At 39.2% G+C, this 24,880-nt stretch overlaps 1 protein-coding gene across 1 annotated transcript in view; it reads left to right on the forward strand.

Moving 5' to 3' along the window:
- The window catches only part of LOC125463028 (neuron navigator 1-like), a 618,648-nt gene that overhangs the window by 153,059 nt on the left and 440,709 nt on the right, over positions 1-24,880 (forward strand). The window contains exon 5 of the mRNA XM_059653430.1: positions 3,745-3,884. Coding sequence (XP_059509413.1) covers positions 3,745-3,884 — 140 coding nt within the window. The remainder of the gene's footprint in view (positions 1-3,744; positions 3,885-24,880) is intronic.

Below are 24,880 nucleotides of genomic sequence, written 5' to 3' on the forward strand. Positions count from 1 at the left end.
GGCCTACCATGCCACAGCTGAAGCGACCACTGCTCTTTGCGATCAACTAAGAGTATCAATTCGGGTCTACCGCATTGCTGTATCTGAGTGACAATGACCGCCGGGGCCACCCTGCTGTTGTCACCATTTTGAAAGCCAATGCTGCTGCCGTTGCGTAGAGTCCTGCGCCACCACACTCAGATGCCATCTCTCCCCACTGGACTCCCGATCGCTGCTGTCACAAACTCCCTTCAGGCTTGTTCGCCTCCATCCTTGGCTCCTTCTCCCTGAGGAGCTGGCTCCTGCTGCAACTGCTTGCGAGGCCAGGCCCGCTTTCACCCTGCCGAAGAGGCCCCAAAGAGGAAAAAGGAGAAAGAAAAAGCAATAGCAAAAAGCAAAAAAAAAAGTAATGTACAAATCAATTGGAAGCAGATGAGCCCCAAACCAGAAGCTTGGACACAGCGCTGCTACTCGGCTGTCGCCGTCTTGGATTTGCAGTTAACTTTTCAGGTAAGAATTGACTGCTAGTACAAATGTCAGAAGTTCTAAACAAAGTTCCTTGGGTAGCATTCAATTACAGTAGGCTTCATGGCACAGACAAGACAGTTGGCTCTGTGGCGGAAAGTGGAAGGCATTCTCTGTTCTATGTTCTATAACGAGCTGGGAAGAACATCGATGCAGGAAATTGTACAATTGAATAATGCGAATGAAGAATTAGGATAGATATGCTTTTGATAAGTTTGAAAAGTGAAGAGAAGTGGAGACTTACAATAAAGGAATGAATGGTCGAAATGCTTAGAATGTGGCCAACCAAAACTTCAGGTACAATTGAAAGTGCGACTTTGCTGTGAACTATCCTAAGTGGTAAATACAGTAGTGAAAATTAAACACGATGTGGAAGATTCAGAAGAAGAAAGTGGAAATATGAATCAAAGAAATAACAATTGTATTGACCTCAAGAAATTTCAGCCCAGTGATGAATATGTTCAAGCAGAGCCTTTCAGTTGCACAGTACTGGACAGCTGATGCTATCTACAGTGTGTGAAATAAACTGGCTGAAATGCTACCTGGACTCTGAGCAATCAGATTCAGAACAAAGTTAAGGAATTTGAAATTTCTCCCACTTTCAGATTTGGGGATGATAACACACTACAATCTTTCAAAAGAGTAGTTATTCCTTGTAGAATATCTGAATTAATCATTTTATTGGCATGGGTTTAGCATTTAGTGAAATACTGTTGTTGTTAAGTAGGCCATTGAAGAAAATGTCAGAGATGAAAGTAAATATGGAAAACAATAAAGCTATTGTGTTGAAAAATCTGTGAATTTACAATTTACATAATAGTAACTCCATTGTACCACTTTAATGGAACATAAACTGTGCATTAATTAAACTGAAGAAATATTATTGACATCATTTGGCAGAAATTTAGAAAATGAAAGTTAATCGTGTTAAATCTGAGGCAATTTGCCGGTCTGACTTCCAGATGTTTAAAAAGACTTAGTAAAGGGTCCAGGAATAAACGGTAAAGTGCAACAGCCATAGGGATGTTCTCTCTCTCTCTCTGATGAGATAGAGATGACCGGTGGTGGTTCAAGTGAGGGTCACCACACCTCAAGCAAGGGCAGGGCATAAGAAGGAGAGTCCTTTGTGGTAACTTTAGGTGGTACGTAGATTAAACCCATGCTGTTGGCAACACTTTGCATCCAAACCAGTCATCCAGGCAACTGTGCTAAACATTTTTAGTGATATTTCTTATGCGAACATTGATATTAGGTTTTCAAGTGCAGGAGGGTATTTTTTTTTGGAACAACTAGGTAAATGTTGCCCTTCAGCTTGGGGAGCTAGAAGACCAGATGAATACTTAATTATTCCTTGGCAACGGAAGTTCCTGCAATTATTGAAGGTGTGGAATTTTCCTCAGTAGAATGTTGGAAGTAATTTCGAAAAAAGTTTCAGTAGCCATATCTTCTGTGTGCTACATTAATAATATGTCACGAGGGGATGTCAAGCTACCAATAAAATGTATGAATTACACAAGCACCGAATACTAATATTGCAGTTTTAAAACATTTGTCAGAGAATGGTGAAATTTCAAAATTGAAATCCATGGATAGTAGCAGTCGGCTATCTGATAGCTTTATAAAGAAAGGAGCAAGCTCTGAGAAACAGTTTCAAATGCTGGAAAAAAGGATAGTTGGAACTCTAATACGCACAAAAATAAATTGGAATTTAAAATATTATCATTTTGCACATAATGTCATCATTTTGTCTTTTTTGTTTTGTTAATTTTTCAGTGTTCTTGTGTATAATTTACTTGTTTTGAAAATAGAAAAGGAGGACCTGTTATCTTCCAGTAGGATCTGCCAAGGATACATGGAACTAAGAGACTGGTCATTTTTTTGTGTTAATTAGGGGATAATTGTAGAGGTCAAGTGTTCAGTATGTTAGAGTTTTGCGATGTAAGAGTTGGAAAGCAATTCTGACAAGAAAAGTATATGGATTTTCTGAAGAGTGGCAACCCCTCACCGATTGCCATTCTACTCCCTTCTGAAAAATGTAAAAACTCTTCATTTTTGACAGGAATTCTGATCAGGGGTCCTTTGCAAATGTAAAACCATCCATTCTGTCAGGCCTATTATAGCATAGAACAGTTGAGATACAGCAAACAATCTTTTAATTAACATTGTGTGCTGGATTTTAAATATCCAGCTTTATAGACGACTATTTTCCTGAACAACTTCTTACTTAACTGAAGCAGAATCCTCAGAATTCTCTAATTTGGATGGATATATTCGGGAGATTCCAGGTGGTAGGGTAATTGCTCAGCAAAACCTTCAATTCAAATCACAGGCAGTCCCCTCAATGTGGATCTTGCAGGGTTCCTACGCACAACTCCACTCTGTGCTTCAGAAATAAATATCTGGCTATTGGAAAATATCAGTAGAAATCCGCCTAACCAGCCTCTCTAGGTGTCTCGACCACCTTGAAAAAATCAGAGTATGTAAGATGGGTCTTAGTGATATGAGGTATCAAAAATAACTGATATTGAACAATAATTAAAGGTGTATAAGTTTTTTTCCTATAAAATACATCATATTTTTGATGCAGGGGCTCAACTAATTAGAAGAAAATGAAACAATATTCTTCAGTGTAATTTTAGTTTTGATTCCTTAATCATTTATGAGCAATATGCTTTGCTCAAAAGTGATTCAAAAAGCAATCTTTTCTAATTTTTTTGGTGAAGCAACCAGAAGAGAAATTATTGGTTCTGAATACAGATATCAGTCCTTGTGCCATTATTTCCATTGATTAGTTCGAGCTACTATCCAATCATGTGATTAAGATACTGTGTTCAGCAATGTCCTAGTTTTGTTATTCAGTAATGGATGGTGTGTGGTTAGTATTAAAGTTGGGTTGGGCATTTGTCAATCTCCATCCGATACAAACCCACCTTATTATTTATTACTAAGCTAGCAGCTGAACTAATGGTCATGAACTGTAACTTTTAGTCTAAAATAAAACAGTACTATAATGCTGCAGACATATCATCTTTCTCTCTGAAGAGTGATGAGGTAATTTCTTTACTTTAGGCTCAGTATGTGGATCAGCATAATTGAACTTTTTTTTCCCCTCCCTTCAGATTCCAGTGCTGTTTCCATTTGTGGTTAAACCCAGATAGTCTCATTGCTCTTTTGCAAGACTTTATTCTCTTGTGAATCTGCTTCACATTTACAGTCAAGACACTATGTTTTTTCCTTTAGGATTCCTGGCCCCACTGCACGGGCAGCAGCAGCAACAAGCAGTAATACGAAGACTCTTGCAACCATGAGCAGACAAAGTCAAAGTATTAACAGTTTGAACAAGCACAACCTCCCATTGTGTAAATCTGGGAGTCAGAAAGGTAAGGATTAAATATGTACTGGTGGATTTTCAAAGTCAAAAATTTGAATAATGGCAGAATATATTCAATTACTGTACTAAAGAACAAAGTTTTCAGGCTATCATGTAAGTATTAATATGGTTAGAGTTCTTCAACTTGAAGATAGCATTACTTATGGAAATGTAAATTTGATATTGAATAGAGAGCAAGGCACATGCATACTTGAGTACACATGCTGAATTCTAACTTTCAAATTTTCACTTATTGATCAAACTGCTGATGATTGAGAACAGATGACAAGATACCCAGGTATTTATATTGAAATAAGAATACGATAAAATAACATAAGGGTGGTTGAAACTTTAATCCTTACAGTTTGAAATATTTCCACACTGGCTTCCTGTAGTTGTACTGTAGCTAGGGTAACATTTTCAAATGCTATCAATCACTCTCACAATGTCAGATCAATAGTTCAACTATGGGTCATGAAGATCTGAATAGCGTTACTGTTCAGAGTGTTTGTTATGTATATGCATTCACATCAACGTTCAACTTTAAGTAACAGAGTAATAAAACATGCATAATTTTGACGACTTGTGTTATAGCCAAACAGTTGTACATTAAAATGTGAAGGTAGAGCATTTAATCTAACTCTGATATTTGTATGATGCAAAGGTTCCAATGTAGTTGTTGATTAAATCCATTTGTAGATAAAATTGATTTGAATCAGATGTGTAAAATTGTAACTTTAAGCCCCAATAATAAACATACTTTGTGGGTTGAGTCTTGATGTATTTCATAAGGCAGGGAAAAGCAAAACCCTTCATCTGAAATAAATGCCTTTTCTTAATATATAGGTACAATTTAATAGAATGGCAGTTATGGTACATTTACGCTGTAGATTCTGAGATTGCTTTTAGCTTAACTAAGGATGATCTGGATTGAGTAGGATGTCAGAGGATTATATCTACAGCTGCCTCATTCAGTTCATGTGTTCACCAGTATTAAATTACCAGCCCAAGGCGTGCACTAAAATACCCAATCTGGTTACAAATGCAGACTTCCTAACATCTTCAGTACTCCAAATTTACATTTCCCATTCCGTAGTTAGAAGTCCGACGGCAGACATTTTTGTTTTATGTTTTTGATATAAAAATAATTCTGCAGCAGACGTACTAGTCAGTCAGAAAATTGTGCCAAGTTCAGATACACTAGCAATAATAATTTGCAACTTTCAGCAATGTTTCTAGTAGTCAATGCACGTTAAGTCTCTGTTGAATTATTCAAATTACAGATAAATAGTAAAAGAAGGCTGCTTAATTTCTCAATTGTTGAAACCAAATCTGAATAAAGTGCAAATTTCATTTAAGCTAAATGATAAAATGTTGACAGCAAAGTGCAGACATAGAAAGATAGCCAACAAGCTTTAACTTATGCCTCGGGTATTAGTTTTTATTAATTGCTCATAGGATGTGAGGCTTGCTAGCAAGGCCAAAACTTATTTGCCAATTATTTGATGATGAACCACCTTCTCAAACTGCAACAGTGCATGTGGTGTGGATGTACACAGTGTTGTTATGAAGGGAATTCCAGGATATTGACCAAGTGACACTGAGGCAATGACAACATAGTTCTGAGAGAGGATGCTGTTGTTTTGGAGGGGACTTTTGAACAATGATTCATCCATGTGTTATACATCTTTCCTGATTTATATTTCCATAAAAGTCAGTTGAAATTTATAATAGGCAGCTGATACTATCTTTTTCACTTTCTCATTGTGAGTGAAAATCAAAATGAACTCGAGTCAATAAAAGACAAATGCACAACTCCTTTCAAAATATATGAATTTGTAATTTTGATTGGAAACATTGTCAGAAACTTCTATACTGCTACCAAAGATAGCAAAAAGTGCAAATTAATAGACAATGAATTGATTAACATATATTTCACAAAGTCCTGCATTAATATATACTCTTGATAAAAAAATCCTTCATTTAAATCTATACTTAAATCATAAATGTTACATGAAAAATCAATTACATGAGAATAATGCCCGATACAAGCATAACAATGTTCTCACACTAAGACCAGATGTTTGCCATTAACCATTTTCCCTTCAAATACAAACACAAATTGCAAAGTGCCAAAATAAGTACGGAAGCAATTAAGCTTTTTTTTAATCGCCGCAAGGTTTTTGTATACAGGAAAGTCATCAAGGAAGTATTAGAAATCATGCCCTGCCTAAGCAATAAGTTATTTACAATACAACATTTTTTTTACTGTTTTCAAATTTGTTTCTCGCGAGGTTTTGATTATCTTTATCTTGTTAAGTTTTCTTCACTGGTAGCACACTCATCTCTTGAGGCAAAAAGTTGTGGACTTAAGCTCTGTTCTAATGACTTGTGGACAAAATGTGAGGCTGACACTCCAGAGCTTTGAGGCAATACTGAGAGAATTTATTGTCAAGGATGCTGCCTTTCACATGTGATCTCAGAACAAAGACCCTTGTCTGCCCCATGCATGAGCATAAAAGATCCCATGGCAGTATTTTGATGAGGTGCAGGAAATTTTTGCTGGTCTTTTCTCAAAATTTATTCTAGTATTAACACTAATATTACAGATTATCTGGTCATTATTTCATTGCTGTTTCTGTGACCAATTGTGCACAAATTGGCTGCAGAGCATTGTATCCTACATTCGCAATTACAATCTAAAGTGTTTAATTAGTGTGAAGTGCTTTGAGACATCCTGAGGTTGTGAAAAGTGTCATATAAATGCAAATCTTACTTTCTCTTGCAAACTCAAATATTGTCAACTCTCCATCCTCCACAAGTACATTAAGTTTGTCCTAATTACTGTTCTTGTTGGAAATTTCTGTATCTGTGCTTCTCTGTAGCAAGGTTGCTTTTCAGCTCATTTTTTTTTCTGAACGATATCCAGTGGTCAAATCTCAGTGTCCTGAGATAGTAGGAACTGCCGATGCTGGGGAATCTGAGATAATGAGGTGTAGAGCTGGATGAACACAGCAGGCCAAGCAGCATCAGAGGAGCAGAAAGGCTGACGTTTTGGGCTTGGACCCTTCTTCAGAAAGGGGGCGGGGTAAGACATTCTGAAATAAATAGTGGGGGAGGCAGATGGAAGGTAGAAAGGAGAGGAGAGAAGACGGACAGATCAAGGAGTTGGGAATGGAGCCAGTAAAAGTGAGTGTAGGTGGAGAGTTAGGATGGGGGTTGGTCCACTTCCTACAGACAAAGTGAGTGCCCGCATGGGCCCAAGCTATGCCTGCCTCTTTGTAGGATACGTGGAACAGTCCCTCTTCCGCAGTTACACAGACCCCAAACCACACCGCGTCCTCCGTTACTTTGATGACTGTATCGGCGCCATCTCTTGCTCCCAAGAGGAGCTTGAACAGTTCATCCACTTCACCAACAACTTCCACCCTGACCTCAAGTTCACCTGGGCCATCTCCAATACCTCCCTCTCCTTCCTCGACCTCTCTATTTCCATCTATGGCAACCACCTGGAAACCGATATCTATTTCAAACCTACCGACTCCCACAAATACCTAGAATACACCTCCTCTCACCCACCTTCCGGCAAGAATGCCATCCACTATTTCCAATTCCTTCGCCTCTGCCGCATCTGCTCCCGAGATGAGGCATTCCAATCTCAGACATCCCAGATGTCCTCATTTTTCAAGGACTGCAACTTCCCCTCCACAGAGGTCAAAAACATCCTCAACCTCATCACTCACTTTTTCCGCAACTCATCCCTCACACCTTATCCTCGCAATAACAACAAAAACAGAATCCCCCCGTCCTCACATACCACCCTACCAATCTTCGGATCCAAAGCATCATCTTCCGCCACTTCTTGCCACCTGCAATATGATCCCACTACCAAGGACATTTTTCCCTTCCCACTCTATCTGCCTTCCGGAGGGACAGCTCTCTCCATGACTCCCTTGTCAGCTCCACACTCCCCACTAGCCCCACCACCCCCAGCACTTTTCCCTGCACCACGGGAAGTGCTACACCTCTCCCTCACCCCTATCCTCGACCCCAAGAAAACCTTTCAGATTAAATAGATGTTCACCTGCACATCTGCTAGTATGGTATACTGTATCCGCTGTTCCCGATGTGGCATCCTCTACATCAGGGAAACCAAGCGGCGGCTTGGAGACTGCTTTGTGGAATACCTATGCTCGGTTTGGGGCAAATGACTGCACCTCCCGCCGGCGAACCTACAATTCCCCCTCCCACTCCTCGGACGACATGTCCATCCTGGGCCTCTTCCAGTGCCATAACGATGCCACCCAAAGGTTGCAGGAACAGCCCCTCATTTTGGCTTGGGAACCCTGCAGCCAATGGTATCAATGTGGACTTCACAAGCTTCAAAATCTCCTCACCCCGACCTCATCCCAAAACCAGCCCAGCTCGTCCCCGCCTTCTTGACCTGTCTGTCTTTTCTCCCACCTATTCTCTCCTCTCACCTCAACCCCCACCTCCACCCTCACTTCCTACCTACCAGCCTCATCCCCGCTTCCTTGACCTGTCCATCTTCCCTTGACTGACCAATCCCCATCCTAACTACCCACCTACACTCACCATAACTTGCTCGATTCCTGCCTCCTTGACCTGTCTGTCTCCTCTCCACCTATCTGCTCCTTTTTCTAGCTTCCATTCACCTCCTCCCCTCCAAATTTATTTCAGAATCCCCTTCCCTCCCCCATTTCTGAAGAAGGGTCTAGACCCAAAATATCAGCTTCCCTGCTCCTCTGATGCTGCTTGGCCTGCTGTGTTCATCCAGCTCTATACCTTGTTACTTCAAATATCTCCTTGCTGTTTTGGGCCAGAATACTATTTAGTAGCATCTTGGTCACTCAATTAATCGACCAATGTTGCTGTGTAATGTCCTTCCATCGAAACAATTTAGATTTGCAAGCCATCACCAATTTTTACCTTTTTTTTAAATTGAGTGCCTTCACTCTGTGCTTGGTATGTTCCTTAGACTTTAGCATACCATTGAGAAGTGACTTCTTTTGCTACAAACAATATATGTTTGGTGGAAGGCTGGCCAATCCTATTCTGAATGTGGGGTTTTAAAACCACATTTTTGACAAAATACTTGACAGCTTTAGATTGTTTAAAAATTCTCATTGTTGTTATCAACCCATGTTGTTTAGATGAGAAGGTAGCCTCCTCTATCATTTGGTTTACTGTGCTTTAAATATTCACTGCATAGAATGTTCTACATTAACTAAAATGTTTGTTGTATATGGTTGAGGAGATGGCAAATTCAAGAACTGGTTTCAGGCCTAGACTTCAGAGTAACACCATTTATTAGATACTGCTGTACATAGTCAGCAATGTCCTCTCAAACGCAGGCATCACAAGTGTTGAACTACAATCACTTGCCATCGTGTTTTATTTGGTTGGTTGTGTAGGTTAGAAGCCATGATCCAGAATCAGGTCGTCTTCTCCCAGATTAGTCAGAGCAGATGCCCCAGTGGAGGACACTGAAGGACAAAAGGCATGCTTCAAGGATGACTTGAAGGCCCATTTGAAGAATGCAATATTGACATCAAGTCCTCACCCACCATCACCTTGGACTGAGCTAGGGACGAGGCAGAGTCCCCAGTAATTTTACACCCACAAACAACCAGAGGAGGGAAAGTTAAACATGCGAAAAAGAACAAGCTATGACAAAGAATATCTGATTACACGATAACAAAGTGTGAAGCTGGATGCACACAGCAGGCCAAGCAGCATCTCAGGAGCACAAACGCTGACGTTTCGTGCCTAGACCCGATATCTGATTACACATTCAGATTAAAATGACCCTTAGTGTGTCATGAAGTCTGCAGTTCCTGAGTTAGCTTCATCAGCCATCTTCAGAATCATGGAAGGCAATCATCCTCATCAATGAATGACAGTGAACAATAATAACAGACAGTAGTCTTTGAGAAGCCATGTCAACATGTTGAATTTTATGTTATAAGTTCTATAAAGTCAAGAACCAACTCTTAAAATTGTAGTCTGTTGTGAAAGAAGCTGTAATTTTGTTGTTTTTAAAACAGCTCCATGGTAGAATGTATTGCTACCATACAGTGGGAGGAATTGGTCCTTGCAAGATCGTGCGAAACATGCTGTTGCAAATTAGCAGCCCCTTTTAGACTGTGCCTGGTTTCCTTTTCCATTGAAATCATCAGCTTAGAAGAGACTCCTTAGTTAGATTAACAATGTATTTTTTGTTACTTGAAAGAAAAATGTGGCTCTGTGCCACAGTTTATGAAATATGTGTTTCTAGAATGAGCTTTAAGTAAATTTGTAAACAGATTTAAGTGTTCATAAAGAGCCACTTTTCATGATATTATCTATCCCACTATTTGTGCCATTTACCTCCTACCAAGGATTGGGTAGTAAAGATATATTAATTCTGTTGCCTCTCTTTGAGTTTTGATCCATTGATTTCCCAGCTTGCTGTTTGCCTCCTTTTTGATTGAATGAAGTGAGGTGTCACAATTTCTCTCATTATTTGTCTGACAAATTAATGCCAGTTCATACTTGTAACCTTTCAAGTGGTTGGTCTGTTTTATTACTTAAAATGAGAAAGGCGTTTATCATGTATTATCTGCCCATTAGAGAGATCTCTCTTTTATTTTCTTTCCCACCTCAAATATTCTTACTATGAAAGATATTCAAGTTTAAACATTCTCTCATGAGACATGAATGTTACATGTGTTGCCTCTTGAACCTAAGGGCTTGTTTAGACATTTCAGAATCAACTATGTTGTTGCGGGTCTAAAGTGGCATTTAGGTCAGACAGATAAAAATAGCATATTGCTTCATGAAAGGAAATTGGTGAAACAGATGAGTTTTTACAGCAATTGATGACAGTTGTCGTGATCACCATACTAAGATTAGCTTTCAATTTTAGATTTATTAATTGAATTTAAATTGCACTAGTCATCCATAATGGAATTTGAAGTCATGTCCCCAGAGTGTTAGCTGAAGGTGCTGGGTTACTCGTCTGGTGACATTACCACTGTACCACTGTCTTCCTCCAAATAAAATTATGAATGGTGTAAGTGTCTCCCATTTAACTGGTGCAAGATGGGCCTGAGATGATCTAGATTGCCTACATCTGTCAAGAGAATTGTAGAATTGACTGAGAGTATTTTCTGATTTTGAGACCACTTAAAGCTGAATCTATTTGCCTTCTGAAATATCTCCACAGAGGCTGGCATCCTGTCACTGAGTCATGCTTTATTTGCACATGGAGAGTCATTGACACTGACCCAGCTCCATCACAGCCAGCTTTCACTCATATTCTTATCTGTCAGCCAGGGCTCTATAATTAACAGCCCCCAATCAGGGAACTCATATTCTATGAAGTCTGCCTGGTTGACCTCATTACAATCACTACAGCTTTAATTGGCCAAATTGCAAATATAAATTCTCTTCCATTGATTTTTTTTTTAGTAATTTAACCTGAGTGTTTAATTCTTTGGCTCGTTTAACAGAAAATATTTAAACAAATCTCCAGTTAATCTCAAAACAGTAACTGCAAATATTAATTCATTCAGTTTTCAACTAAGGTAGCCTACTCGATGAAGTGACAGTTGATGTTGGGACTAGGTGCATAAAATCAGCTTGTACTAACTTAATAATGGTTTACTGATCTATTTACGACGTATGGAGACAATTGTGTAAGGCAGCTCAGAATTGAATAATTAAACTGGCAACATGAGAGAGTCTCTGTCCATCAGGTTATTACAGACTGTCCTTAGGAGAAGCTAACCAGACTTTCTAGTGAGATGTTAGAGTTCAGTGTTTGTTGCTAATTCTTTGTGAGAGTGTTTTAATGGCTTTCGTGTGAATGTATACTTAACTTGTGTCTGATGTCTTCTAAGACAATTTTATGTATTGTAGATATAGTGTCATTAGCTGTGATGTAATTTGTAAATAACCTATTCATCAAGATTAAGCCAATGTTCTGCCTAAGAGGTTACATTGATTTCCTTTCCCAAAAAGTTATCAATACCCTGGACCAATATCAGTGAGGAGGATAGCATTTATGCTGTTACTTTGCAAGAGACTGTTGGAAGAGAGATAATACATCATGGCACTGGATGTGTGCAGACTAAGATTTTTTGTGTAATAGATTGCTGAGTAGTTTATGAAAATGTGACTGGTTGTGAATGCTGGGAATCAACAGTCTGATGATGACTCTTGGCCCCTGGACAGGTGAATAGCTTGGATATTTGCAATAGAGGGAGAGAAATCTCCAGACTGCTGAAAGAGCAGATTCTCTCTTTCTGTTTGTCTCCCTTTCTCTGCAGTGAAAGTAATTATTAGTTTCTCTCTTTCTCTCAACCCCCTCTCTCTTTCTCTCCTCCCCCCACACTAAAACCCCCACACATACATACACACACTTATACAAAAGGCTCTACAAGCAAAATAACATCTTATCTAATCCTGTGACTGGTGCTATTGAATTACATTTACCTAGTATTTTTCCTTCCCCCGCCTTCCCATTATAATTTTTTTTGTTGGTATGCATTCGTCAGTCTCTACGTGTGTGTAAGATTTTTAAAAGTGAGTTTAAATTTCAACGGTAATTTCAAGTATATTTTTATCGTTTAGATTTTTGTTTACCTGTGGCTACAAATTATTTATTTGTAATAAATAATTATTGTGTTGTACAATAAACGATCAATGTTTTTAGAGATTTCATTTGTGATTTTGTTTTTCTAGTGTTTTTGAAGGGAGAATTTTTTTTAGGGAATTGAAAGTATAAGATTATACCTTTCAACGTTGCACCCAAATAAATAGGGTTGGATCAAATTTACAAATTCTTGCATATTGCAGGGACATCATGATTGGTTCACGTGACTGCAATATCAATTTGTATGAGTAAACCTTGAGGAGGAAAATCTTAAGCCCTATTGTAATCAACTATTCTATACTTTATGTAGTTTAATTAGTACTCAATTGTAATGTGGTATGCATAAAGAGCAATCATGAAACCAAACATTGCTCTGGATAAAAAATATGACACTACATATTGAACTGTGAAGAAACACAAGCTTGACTTGGACTGTTTTTGTGGAGTTTGCAGATTGTCCCCCTGTCTGCATGGGTTTCCTCCAGGTACTCTGGCCTCCTCCCACAGCCCAAAGATGTGCAAGTTAGGCGGATTGGCCATGCTAAATTGCCCGTTGTGTTCAGGGATGTGTAGCTTAGGTGGGTTATGAGAGCGTGGATCTGGGTGGGATGTTCCAAGGGTCAGAATGGACTTGTTGGACCAAAGGGTTGTTTCCACACTGTAGGGATTCTATGATTTTATGATTCTATGATTCAATCTACTGTTGCTCCCACTTTCTAGTTTACGCAACTTATATTTTCTTCTATTTAATTTTGAGAACTATCAGTTGAAATTAACAGTCTAGAGAGGCCAGATGGTAAAAGCCAAAAAGCATTGGCTAAATATAGAAACATCACAAAGAGGATTTGGAGCTGCTGTACGTTTTGAAAACTATATAAACCAGTGGGTTGGTTTAGCTGCTGGATTACTGATGTTGCTTTTCACTGCTATCTGAGGACTACAGATGCTTTGCAAGAGATGACCTATATTTTTCCACAACCATGAGCAAATGAGATTGCAGTTATCTTCCTGCATTGCAGTCTATTCCCAGCCTTTGGCAATTTAACAGAACCAGAATCCTTTTCAGGATTATTCGTACTTTCTTGTAGGTACATTTGTTTGTCAATATTACAATTACACATTTTTTGTTGATTTTGCAGTTTTAAATATAATTGGAATTTATAGAGCAGTGCTACTCTGTCATTTTCCCACATGGGAAATGCAGTAATTGCCTATATTGTGTAGTTTCTTTACTGGAATTTTGAGTGCTATTATTAATTCCTACATCTTCAGTATATTTAAAGGAATTGCTATTTCTTTTGGTTATTGAGGCTTTTGCCATCCAACATGTGAATTTCAATAATAATGCTACTCAAACATCAGAATGAGCTTTATTAGAGAAATTATATGTGACCAACAAAAATGAGGACTGTTAACTGTAATACATTAGTGAAGTCATGAATAAATTAAATTACAGGGTATCAGTACACACTATTTTGTCAAGCAAACCATCAAGAGCTGAGGAGGCACCTATGTACCTGGATTTTGCAGACAACAGTGCTCTGTGAAACATTTGCAATTCAATAACACTGTAAATGAGAGAAAAATATTTATTTTCAGTTTGTTCAGACGTTTAAAAATGATTTGGGAAATACCCTTTCAGAATCTTGTGCGAACACTTTGCAGCTAAACATTGCTACTGTAACAACCACAAACAACATCCGAAGACAACACCCCGCCTCGTATTAAAAAAGCAGTCAGGCTATTACAACAGGACACCTCCATGTGTTGTCCTTCTCTGTCAAGGTGATTTCCCCTTCCAGAATCGAATAGGAGATGGAATTTTCTCAGCTAAAGCTGTGATGAACTACATGAGCAGGACTTTTTTTGATATCAGGTTAACTTGCCGTTCTTATCCTGTTCTTTCCCAGAGAGAATGCCCATTTGTCGAACTGCTTGTGCTTCAGAATGGTTGATAAACTCAGCAGAATACCTTTACCTGGTGTAGTAATGTTTATGTTATGCCTCGTAACATGAAAAACTGGAACATGGGTATTGAAAGATCTAACAGATGCCTAGAACAGCTCACTAATTATTACAGAAGAACTTATATGTGTATCTGGGCTAATGATAAGCTTTTTTGTTAGAAAGTGTAGCATGCTACCATTAACATTTCAATCTTCAAGTGGACCAATTTGAGATGAATTTTCAGTCTTTTATACCTTCAGGCCACATGCTTTGATGCAGAGATGAAATCATGATCACGTCTCTTAACGGTACACTGACATATTAACTGTGAGACATGACACAATATTCATGTAACCTAACCACACGCCAATTGCTTGGCATGATCATATAAAAGCTTGGACATGTTCAGCTAATTCAGACTTGCTAGCCTGGAATTTTAGTTTATTATGAACATCTTTCAATTGGATTTGCCATTCAACATGAATGTTGACAACTTCAACACAACCAGAATTGTGGGTTATCCAAATTTGACTCTGTGATTTCACTATTGTCTGCACTTCAGTTGATATAATAGTGATATTCAAAACAAATTAAAACATTTTTAGTTCGCTCTCCAATTGTCTTTATTTCTCTGAATCTCTCTCCCCAAATTTTCTGTCTTTAATATAAATTGAACTTCATAAAATATTTAATCTATTCTAACGTTTGAAGTTAAAATAGTTCACGAGCGGATGTGGTTTTTACAGTATTCCTGCTTCCACTGGGCACTTTACAAGTAGAAACAAATTAGCTTAATAAGGGTTATCTGATCAATTTAATCATAAAAACATGTGATACAGTATTTTGATTATGTGTAAGACTGAAAATAGCATCACTCAATCAACACCATTTTCATAATATTACTGGAAGAGTAATTTAGAGATATTGGACTAATGCTCAACTAGCCCATGCCCAAATTCTATCTGCATACTGCAGGAATTAAATTGAGTTAATTAAACCTAGAATAATATATTAGTCCCATTAAGTAAAATACAACATTGTTGTGAAAACTCATTTGGTTCATTAATGAAATTTGGGGAAGAAAATATTACATCATTACCTGCTTTGGCAAGCCCCAGAGGTGAAGTGAGAGTGACTGCTCTCGATCTGAAGGCCACATTTGACTAAGTGTAGTATCATGGACCCCTAATAAACCTAGAGTCAATGGGAATCAGAGTGAAAGCTCTCAGCTGGTAAGAGTCATACTGAGTACATAGGAAACTGGCGATTGAATGTCAGTCATGTAATTCCAAGACATCACTGTAGGAGTTCCTCAGGATAATATTTTCTGCTCAGCCTGTTCAGGAGTGTTCTTACACACCTCTGGAGCAGGCAGGATTTGAACCTAGGATTCCTGGTCCAGAGGCACAAACACTAACACTGTACCACATGGTAGGTACAACTGTCATCAGTTGCTTCATCAATGACCTTCCGTCCATCATAAGGTCAGACGGGGGCTATTTGCTGATGCTTGCACAGTGTTTAGCACCATTCATGATTCCTTAAACTTTGAAGTAGTCCATGTCCAACTACACCAAGTTCCAGTCAGTATCAATGGTTGGGTTATAAGCGGAAACTAACATTCTTGTCACACAAGTGCCAAGCAATTATTGGGTCCAACAAAAAAGAAACGAACCGTTGCCCCTTGACATTCAGTGGCATTACCATTGCTGATTGCTTCGTTATCGAGGGTACCATTGACCAGAAACTGAACTGGTCTTGTGACTACAAGAGTAGGTCAGAGACTGGGAATCCTGCAGTGAGTAACTCCTCTCCTGACTTCCCACAAACTTGTCTACCATCTGCAAGGCTCAAGTCATGCAAGTGATGAAATACTCTCCACTTTCCTGATTTAGTGCAGCTCCAACAACATTCAAGGAGCTTGTCACTATTCAGGACAAAGGAGCCAATTTGATTGCTCCCCCATCCTCTAAGATGCACACCCATCGCCTCTAAAGCACAATAGCAGCGGTGTATATTGACTGCAAGATGCACTAGAAATTGAGGAAGGCTGCTTAGAGAATACTGCCTAAGCCCCGACCACTACCAACCAGGTGGACAAGGGCAGCAGATAAATCTTAACACTAATAGCTGCAATTTCCCCTGCAAGCCGCTCCCCATCTGACATGGAAATATATTGTCAATCCTCCACTGACACAAGATCAAAATTTTGGAATTCTCTCAATAGCATCACTGCTGATGTACGTACATCAAATGGATTGCAGTGGTTCAAGAAGGCAGCTCCCACCATCTTCTCAAGGACAATAAATGCTGACTCATCTGGTGAAGGCCAAATTTCCTAACTAAATTTTAATTTCAAAAATTGTAGCAATATGGTTGATTCCGAAATGCCCTATGGAGTGGCCTAGCAACCCACTAAGCTGTTTCAAAACTTAATGGAAAAATATACTCTATTCACCACATGGCACACACAGTGTGTGCACACACACAGGATGTATTGCCTGTGACATATCTCAGAAAGCTTGTGGAATAAACTTCAGATAATAACTTGTTAAAACAAGGCTTTAATGGTATTCCGTTTCAGTACTGTATAATTATCCCAGTATAAATAGTACCATAGAACACAGTACATAATCCATTACCTGAATAGTTTATGAGCAAAATATATTAAGACATGCAAATAGTTTGGATATAGAAACTATGTCCAGATTTTGTTTGGTATGAGGTTTTGTCAAATGTTTATTTTGTAAAGTGATTTGACTGCAATGTATTTCAACTTTTTAGCTTGTTCTATGTAAACTATGAATGTGTGGTTTCTCTTCTGGTGGAATGAGGGAATCATTTTTGAAACATTGAGGTACATTTTCAGCAATTTGTGAAGTTTAATTCACCCAGTTAGTGAAAATCCAATTACAGAAAAAAGCTCCAAAGGAAGGATAATGGAGAATGGAGAATGAAAGCTTTTTAATATATCTGGCCAGAAGACCTTAATCAGACAAGACATTGACAATTGGGGATTCAGCAATGGTAATGTCATTGACTATCAAGGGGAGATGGTTAGATTTGTTGGAGATTTGCATGGCCTGGTGTGAATGTTACCTGTTGGAATAGAATAGAATAGCCGTTATTGCCTCCTCTTGTTACCTATCAGCTTAGAATATTGTCTAGGTTTTGTTGCATATAGACAGAAACTACTTCAGATTCTGTGAACAAAAATAAAGTTGCTGGAAAAAATCAACAGGTCTGGCAACATCTGTAAAGAAAAATGTCAGAGTTAATGTTTTTGGTCTGGTGACCCTTTCTCAGATTTTAAGAAGTTGTTACAACTGCATCAAGACATGGTGGGACTGACATATGAGGACAGATTGACTAGGTGGACAATAGTTTTCACTAGAGTTCAAACAAATGAGGGGAGATCTCAGAGAGACATATAAAATTCTAACAGGTCTGGACAGGGTTAATGCAGTGAGGATGTTGCTGGTGATGGGTGTGTCTAGAACCAGGGGTCACAATATGAGGATTTGAGGTAGATGGTTTAGGATGGAAAGGAAGAGACTTTTTTTTTACCCAAAGAGTGGTGAGGCTGTGGAATTCATTACCTCAGGAAGTAGTTGATACCAAGTTGTATTCAAGAGGAGACTAGATATTACACGAGGGGCGAATGGGGTCAAAGGTTATGGGTTGAAAGTAGGATTAGGCTGTTGAGTTTGATGATCAGCCATGATCGTGAAGAATGGCAGAGCAGGCTGAAAAGGTTGAATAGCTTCATTCTGCTCCTGTCTTCTATGTTGTTGTGTTCCTACCCCAACTTCTGTATTCAGTGCACTGACCAGTAAAGGCAAGCATATTAAGTGCTTTCTTCATGAGCTTGTCTACCTGTGATTCCACCTTCAAGCAATTATGAACCTGTACTCCAAGGTCTCTTTGTCTGGCAACACTTAAGTGTTTGAGCCTTGCCCTGAGTTGCCTTACTGAAATGCATAATTTCAGATTTATCTAAATTAAACTCCATCTGCAAATTTGACTTCAGTTTCTCTAAGGCTGTTTGAAGTCATATTTGGTAAAATGCAGCATTTTACCTCATTTCACCTTGTGTGAGTTGGGTTCAACTTAAAGCCACGGACATGAACTCAGTGTAGACCAAATAGCCATTACCCAGCAGCCGACTTCTGTTCTGATGCAGTTACTCGAACACCAAGGAACCAATGAATCAGTGCATAATAAAGACCTGCCAGCCTGACAGCCTTCACTGGCATGATGTGGTGAGTATGATTATACACCAACTAGACATTGAGCCAATGGTCCAGGCCACATGTGCACAGATGGTGACAGCCTGAACCATCGGGACCATCACTGTTAGGGTGGTACAGTGGCTCAGTGGTTAGCACTGCTGCCTCACAGCGCCAGGGACCCGGGTTCAATTTCACCCTCGGGTGCCTGTCTGTGTAGGTTTCCTCCCACAGTCCAGAGATGTGCTGGTTAGTTGGATTGACCACGCTTAATGGCCCATAGCATCCAGAGATATGCAGGGCAGGTGGATTAACTGTGGGAAATGCAGGGTTACAGCAATATAGTAGGAGTGTGGATCTGGGTGGGATACTCTTTGGAGAGTCAGTGTGGAATCAATTGGGTGAATGTCTTGCTTCCACACTGTTGGGATTGTATTCTAGGAAAATGTACTCTGCTGCATCCTTCTGGTTGGAGAGAACATGGTATATTCCTAGAATATAAAGTGGCAACTGCGTCCCGTATGTTTGACTGGCAAAATGGGAGATGATAATGATGTTTCCTGTTCCAAATTGGAAGAATGTCAGCACATGTGAATTCATAGCCACAAATGACTTCACAACCTCTGCTAGCTTGATCCATGTCTTGTTGCATGGTTGCATTGTTCCTGCATGTGAAATAGGTATCTGATTTCAGTGAGGACCTCTTCTTTTAAATGGATACACTGCACACACTGGCTCAGGTTGAAGTGTAGTGAGCCATAGAAAACCTCAGTGATTTGTATTGCCAATGGAAAGCCTTTCTCCCACTCCTCCTCCTCCTCCTCCTATGAGTAATCTGTGCGGTTTCTATTCCTTCTCCTGCCATAATGCAGACCAAAGAGGCTGGTAACAGAGCACTGAGCAATGAGCAAATGGTCTGATTCAAACCATTGGAATCAGAAGCAACAGTTCACTACTTGTAGCAACGGCCCTGGCCAATTTCCATTCATGCATAACAAAACCACAATTCCAATCCCATTAAATAGCCCCACTGGTCATCTTCCTGCTGCAGCCCCATTCCAGCTACACTGGAACCTATACTGGAGTGGTGAGATTGGAAATTGCATTACTGGTGTCACAACAATATTACGTGCTGCAGAATCATAGAATCCCTACAATGTGGTGCCTGGCCATTCAGCCCATCGAGTATTCACCAACACTCCAAAGAGCATCCCACCGAGACCCAACGCCCTATCCTATCCCTGTAACCCCACATTTCCCATGGCTAGTCCATCTAGCCTACACATGGATGCTATGGCAATTTAGCATGGCCAATCCACCTAACCTGCATGTCTTTGAATGGTGGGAAGAAACCAGAGCACCTGGAGGAAACCCACACTGACATGGCGAGAATGTGCAAAACCCACACACAATCGATGGAATCAAATCTGGGTCCCTGATATTGTGAGGCACCAGTTGCTTATAAATGCTGTTTTTACAATCTGGACTTCAAATTTTTCCCCTGCTTTAGAACGCAATATCCCAAATAAAATTGTAACATATCATGAATTCTCATCATAACGCTCCAAATGAGGAAAAAGAGCTTTCACAATGATACCATACAAGTCATTTTCTGAGATGGAACACGTTGCTAAGGAAAAGTGGAGAAAACTTTATTCTGTATCTTGACTGTACTGCATGCAGCTTAACCTGGGAATGTTTGATGCTGATAATGGAACCCTGAAATTATTCTGCGTGTACAGTTCAGACAGGAGGAATTCAGGGTTGGACATGGTTCTTTACATATTTTCCTGCATGGTGACTTCTTTTTCTTGGCAGGACCATGAAGGGAAGCAGCCAAAGTAATTTCCATAATGAGGGAAAACTGGAGAATGAGATCAACAGGGTCACACTTGTTTAACAAGTGACAGCTGACCTTAAATAAAGTTACTTGCCCACCCTGCATGCCTGTGGAATGAATTATAGCGTGCAGAAACAAGGGGAAAACATTATTATATGAAGCATTAGGCATTTTAGGTAATCCTTCCAAAAATAATCTTTAATGTTATTTTCTGATTGTTCAGAACAGTGACTTCATTATTTCATTGCTTACCTCTTTTGTCTAGTTTCCATAAAATAAATTACATTTTCTGAGCCAGTTTATTTTGTTTTTGCATAGTTCACGAGTATATTATGAGTAAACTGTGATACTACTTATTGGGAAGAGTTACGGTGCCAATGTTCGTGAAGGAATTTGGGGAAATGGTGGTGTAGTGGTCATGGTACTGGGCTAATAATTGAAAGACACAGACCTGGAGACTCAATTTCAAATCCCACCATGGCAGTTAACAAAACCCAACAGCTAAATCTGGAATTTAAAACCAGTTTCAGTAATGGCACCATAAATTAGCCACTGATTTTTGTAAAAGCCATTTTAAACTCCTCAGTATCCTTCAGGGAAGTAAATCTTCCATTCCTAGACTGTCTGACTTGTTTGTCATTCCAGATTCTCAGCAATTCACTCTTATATGTTCTCAGCAAAAGCATGGTAAGCTAATCTATTCCACTGCAATTATGGATGCATAAAAAATGCTGATCTTTCTGCAACACCCATATTCTATTAAAGGACAAAGGAAATCCTGCACCTTATTGTTAATCTAGGTTATTGGTCAGGGCGCATAAGAGACCATTTTGCTTGTCAAGTTCATGCCAGCACTTTGTAAAGCAACTCAATCAGTCCCATTTCCCTTCTCTATCCCCATCACTCTTCAAATTTATTTTTCTCAAAGGACACTCTCCACTCTCCAGTGTCCTTTTGAAAATTTTCATCCTCTCTGTTTCTCCTCTGTTTGAGACAGTTTGTTCCAGTTCATTATCACTTATTCACTACATTTTCAAGAAATAATTCTTTCCCACATTCCCATTGCATAAGGACAGGCTAATGAAGAGCTGACTCCAGTCCGGTATCTCAGTACCTATATGATGAACGGTTTGGTTCATCTTGAAACAGAATTAGTTGGATAAAATATGGGAAAAGTGCATGCAATATTGATAAATTAAATTTAATACAGGCAAATGCAAAGTATTGCACATGGAAAGATGATAATGAACTTCATATGTATTCCCAAGAGTGAAGCAGAAATTAACAGGATGAAGTTGTAAGAGATCTTGGGTTATTAGTTTAATCAGGGTTTAATGAGATTAATCACTGTAGAGCAGCAATCACCCAGGGCGACCCATATAACCGAAACAGCAAAGTAGAAGTTGAATGAAATTATGCTTAAGCTGTTACAACCCACTGGTCAGATGATACCTTGAAGACAATGTATAGTTCTGGTCATTGAGATACGGGAGAATATTCAAATCTTGGAAGCAGCACAGAGTTGAACCTCAAAACTAATCCCAGACATCAGAACCTTGGATTATAATAAAAGACAGAAGAATTTATGTTTTTCAGCTTTAAAAATAGAACACTCCAACAAAACTATAGCAAGAGGACTATAGTGTGTTAAGCTAGAGTATGCAAAAGGCAAAATTGAGGCTCTCCAAGGAGTAGGAGTAATGCTTCAATGAACATGAGTCCCATAAAGGAATATATTCAGTAAACAATAATTATCCTTAATCATTTGTCAGCCTTGTCAAAAGACTTAAACTTCATGTTAGGAGCCTGGCCTCTGAATCAAAGCTGTGGGATCATTTCTCACCACATAGATTTGAACACGATCTAGCATAATAATTCTGTGCAGTACTAAATGGAGTACTGTCTTTTTGAAGGTGGTGCTTTTCAGACATGCTTAACCCGGATCCTTCAGTGAATGTAAAAGTTGCCATGGCAAAATTTGGGAATCAGATTCTAATCTCTCAATCGACATCGGTAAAATGAAAATAGAAACAATTGAAAATGCTCAGCAGGTTAGGCAGCATTCGTGGACAGAGGAACAGAGTTAATATTTCAGGTATGTGACCTTTCATCAGATGTCTAAGGTTCTTGAGTAGATTTGTAGCTGGGGTTGCAGATGCAGTGGTTGATTCGCTTGCTGAGCTGGTTTGTTAGTTTGCAGATGTTTCATTGCCCTTTGGACCTCAGCGTTTAAATAGCAGATGGGAAAACACAACAGCACTTCATTGGAGATTGCGCTAATGATGTTACCCAGCAGGGTAATGAAAGGTCTGCAGAACAATGAACCAGCTCAGCAAGCAAACTAACCACAACTTCCATTAGATGATTTGATGTGCACCAATGAGGAGGCCCCTATTTATGGCTGGTAAGTGTAGACAAGTGGATACTTTCATCTATTTTTAAATGTTTTGATCAGTTTGTCAGATCGGCACAAAATGATTTAAAGTTGGTTTTCTGCTGAACATAAAATACTTATGCAATGGATCTAAGGTGAAAGTGAGGAGCTGATGGACTGTATGGAAGCCACTCATTGTTGCCTTTCATGTGGGAATGTTGGCTTGTTTATTGGTGTTTTTAATAATCAAATGAAATTGTCCAAATAACCATGGTAACAGAATTATTAGGAAATGAGCTAAGTGTACCTCGCAGTCTTGCTAGTGACAATTTTCTGTATTTTTCTACTGTAATTTAGTGGTAACATGGAATTAATAAAAATAATAATATAGTTGTGAGTGAAGCATTATATTTGGCTACTCAGCCTAGAATATAAAGTGTTTGACTTCTTGTATTGAGCATGAGCTCATTACAGGCCCTTGTATGTATACAAGAATCAGATGGTGGGATGTTCCTGAGAGTACAAAATAGATGTGATTGAATGAGATTCTACTGAAAATCTGATTTTGAACTGGTGACAGCTGGCATGTATGTATTCCTGTGTTTAAAACAACAAAACAGAACCTGAGAGAGAACTGTGCCAGAAACTTGCAAAGAAGGTGATGGGAGTCAACAAGAGAGAGAACATTGAAGTGAACAAAGACACAGAGTCATTGTTAAAGGCAGTGGTAGGGAATCAATGGGAAATGTTGTGAAAGACAGTTAGGATCTGGAAGGGTACAGTGACCATGAGCAAATTCTGCCTACCTGGATATAAAGGACTGCTTTTAGGAGAAGCACCGGAATTTCTTATGAGTCTTCAGAACTGCGCTTGTTTCTAAAGATGTATAAGAATGTTTCAGTAGTCATGTTGAGAACTTATTCTTACTCTTACATTGACTGTGGTATGTCATTAGAGATCAGCAAGTATCTGAGATGCAATGTAACTAGAAATATCATATATTAACATTTCTATGGAGAGATTTGTGGTAGAGTTGGATGAGAAATGCAGCAATGCCCAACATCTCACATCACCTTTTAGGTTTTTCACAAGTGGCAAGATCCTCACTAGGCAGCAGCGAGTTGCCAATTGACAGTGATTATAATTCATTAAATGTCTTACTGTTTCCACAGTTTGCGCTATTAATATTCAGACACCAATCTTACTAAACTCGTCAAAGAAGCCCAAAGTCAGGAAGGCTCATTATGGAAACCAAAGCATTTACCTGGCACCTTCAGATGACCACTTATTCTGATCAACCTCTATATTGTGTATAACTGAAAGGTAGCTCAGGGCACCATTCATGGACTGCAGCTACACACAACCCTCAGCCATTGATGTTGGCATCTTCCATCCATCGGGATCATCACGGCAGTTCTCTGATGCACAGGCAGGCAGCTGTGGAATCACAATCCTACATTACAGGGTTTACCAGCAACCAACATTGAAAGGCTACAGAAAGGCAACAATGAAAGAGAATATGCACCAAGCTCATGGATTGGACCAGGATGTGTTTCAAGGCTGCTCACTTGCTCTCTTAGCGCTTACTTACTTAGACCCTACCTGTGTGCTTGCATAATGGTCTCAAAATATCAATTCAGGTTCTCTCTGATTGGGTAGTTGCATTACCAGAGTTGGCCTGCCTGCGTCTACCTGAATTAAGTTCTGGGCAGAAAGGCCCAAGATCTCTATACCCAGCCAATTCTAGTTGACGCCCTTAAATTAATTAATGCTGAATTAATGGCCTATTCCCACCTTTGCTGCAGATATTCAAGCTTCAATAGGTTAATAAAAATCACCCTTCCTGCCTTGTAAACCAGTGCAGGCAGTTTTAGGAAAGTGGCCCTTTGATGACCATTAATTTGTGCACTGTTGAGAGATTAGACCTCTGGACCGAAGATGGGGGAGGTTTGATTAC

The sequence above is a fragment of the Stegostoma tigrinum genome, chromosome 21, assembly GCF_030684315.1.
Source record: "Stegostoma tigrinum isolate sSteTig4 chromosome 21, sSteTig4.hap1, whole genome shotgun sequence".
In the NCBI taxonomy this organism is placed as follows: domain Eukaryota; kingdom Metazoa; phylum Chordata; class Chondrichthyes; order Orectolobiformes; family Stegostomatidae; genus Stegostoma; species Stegostoma tigrinum.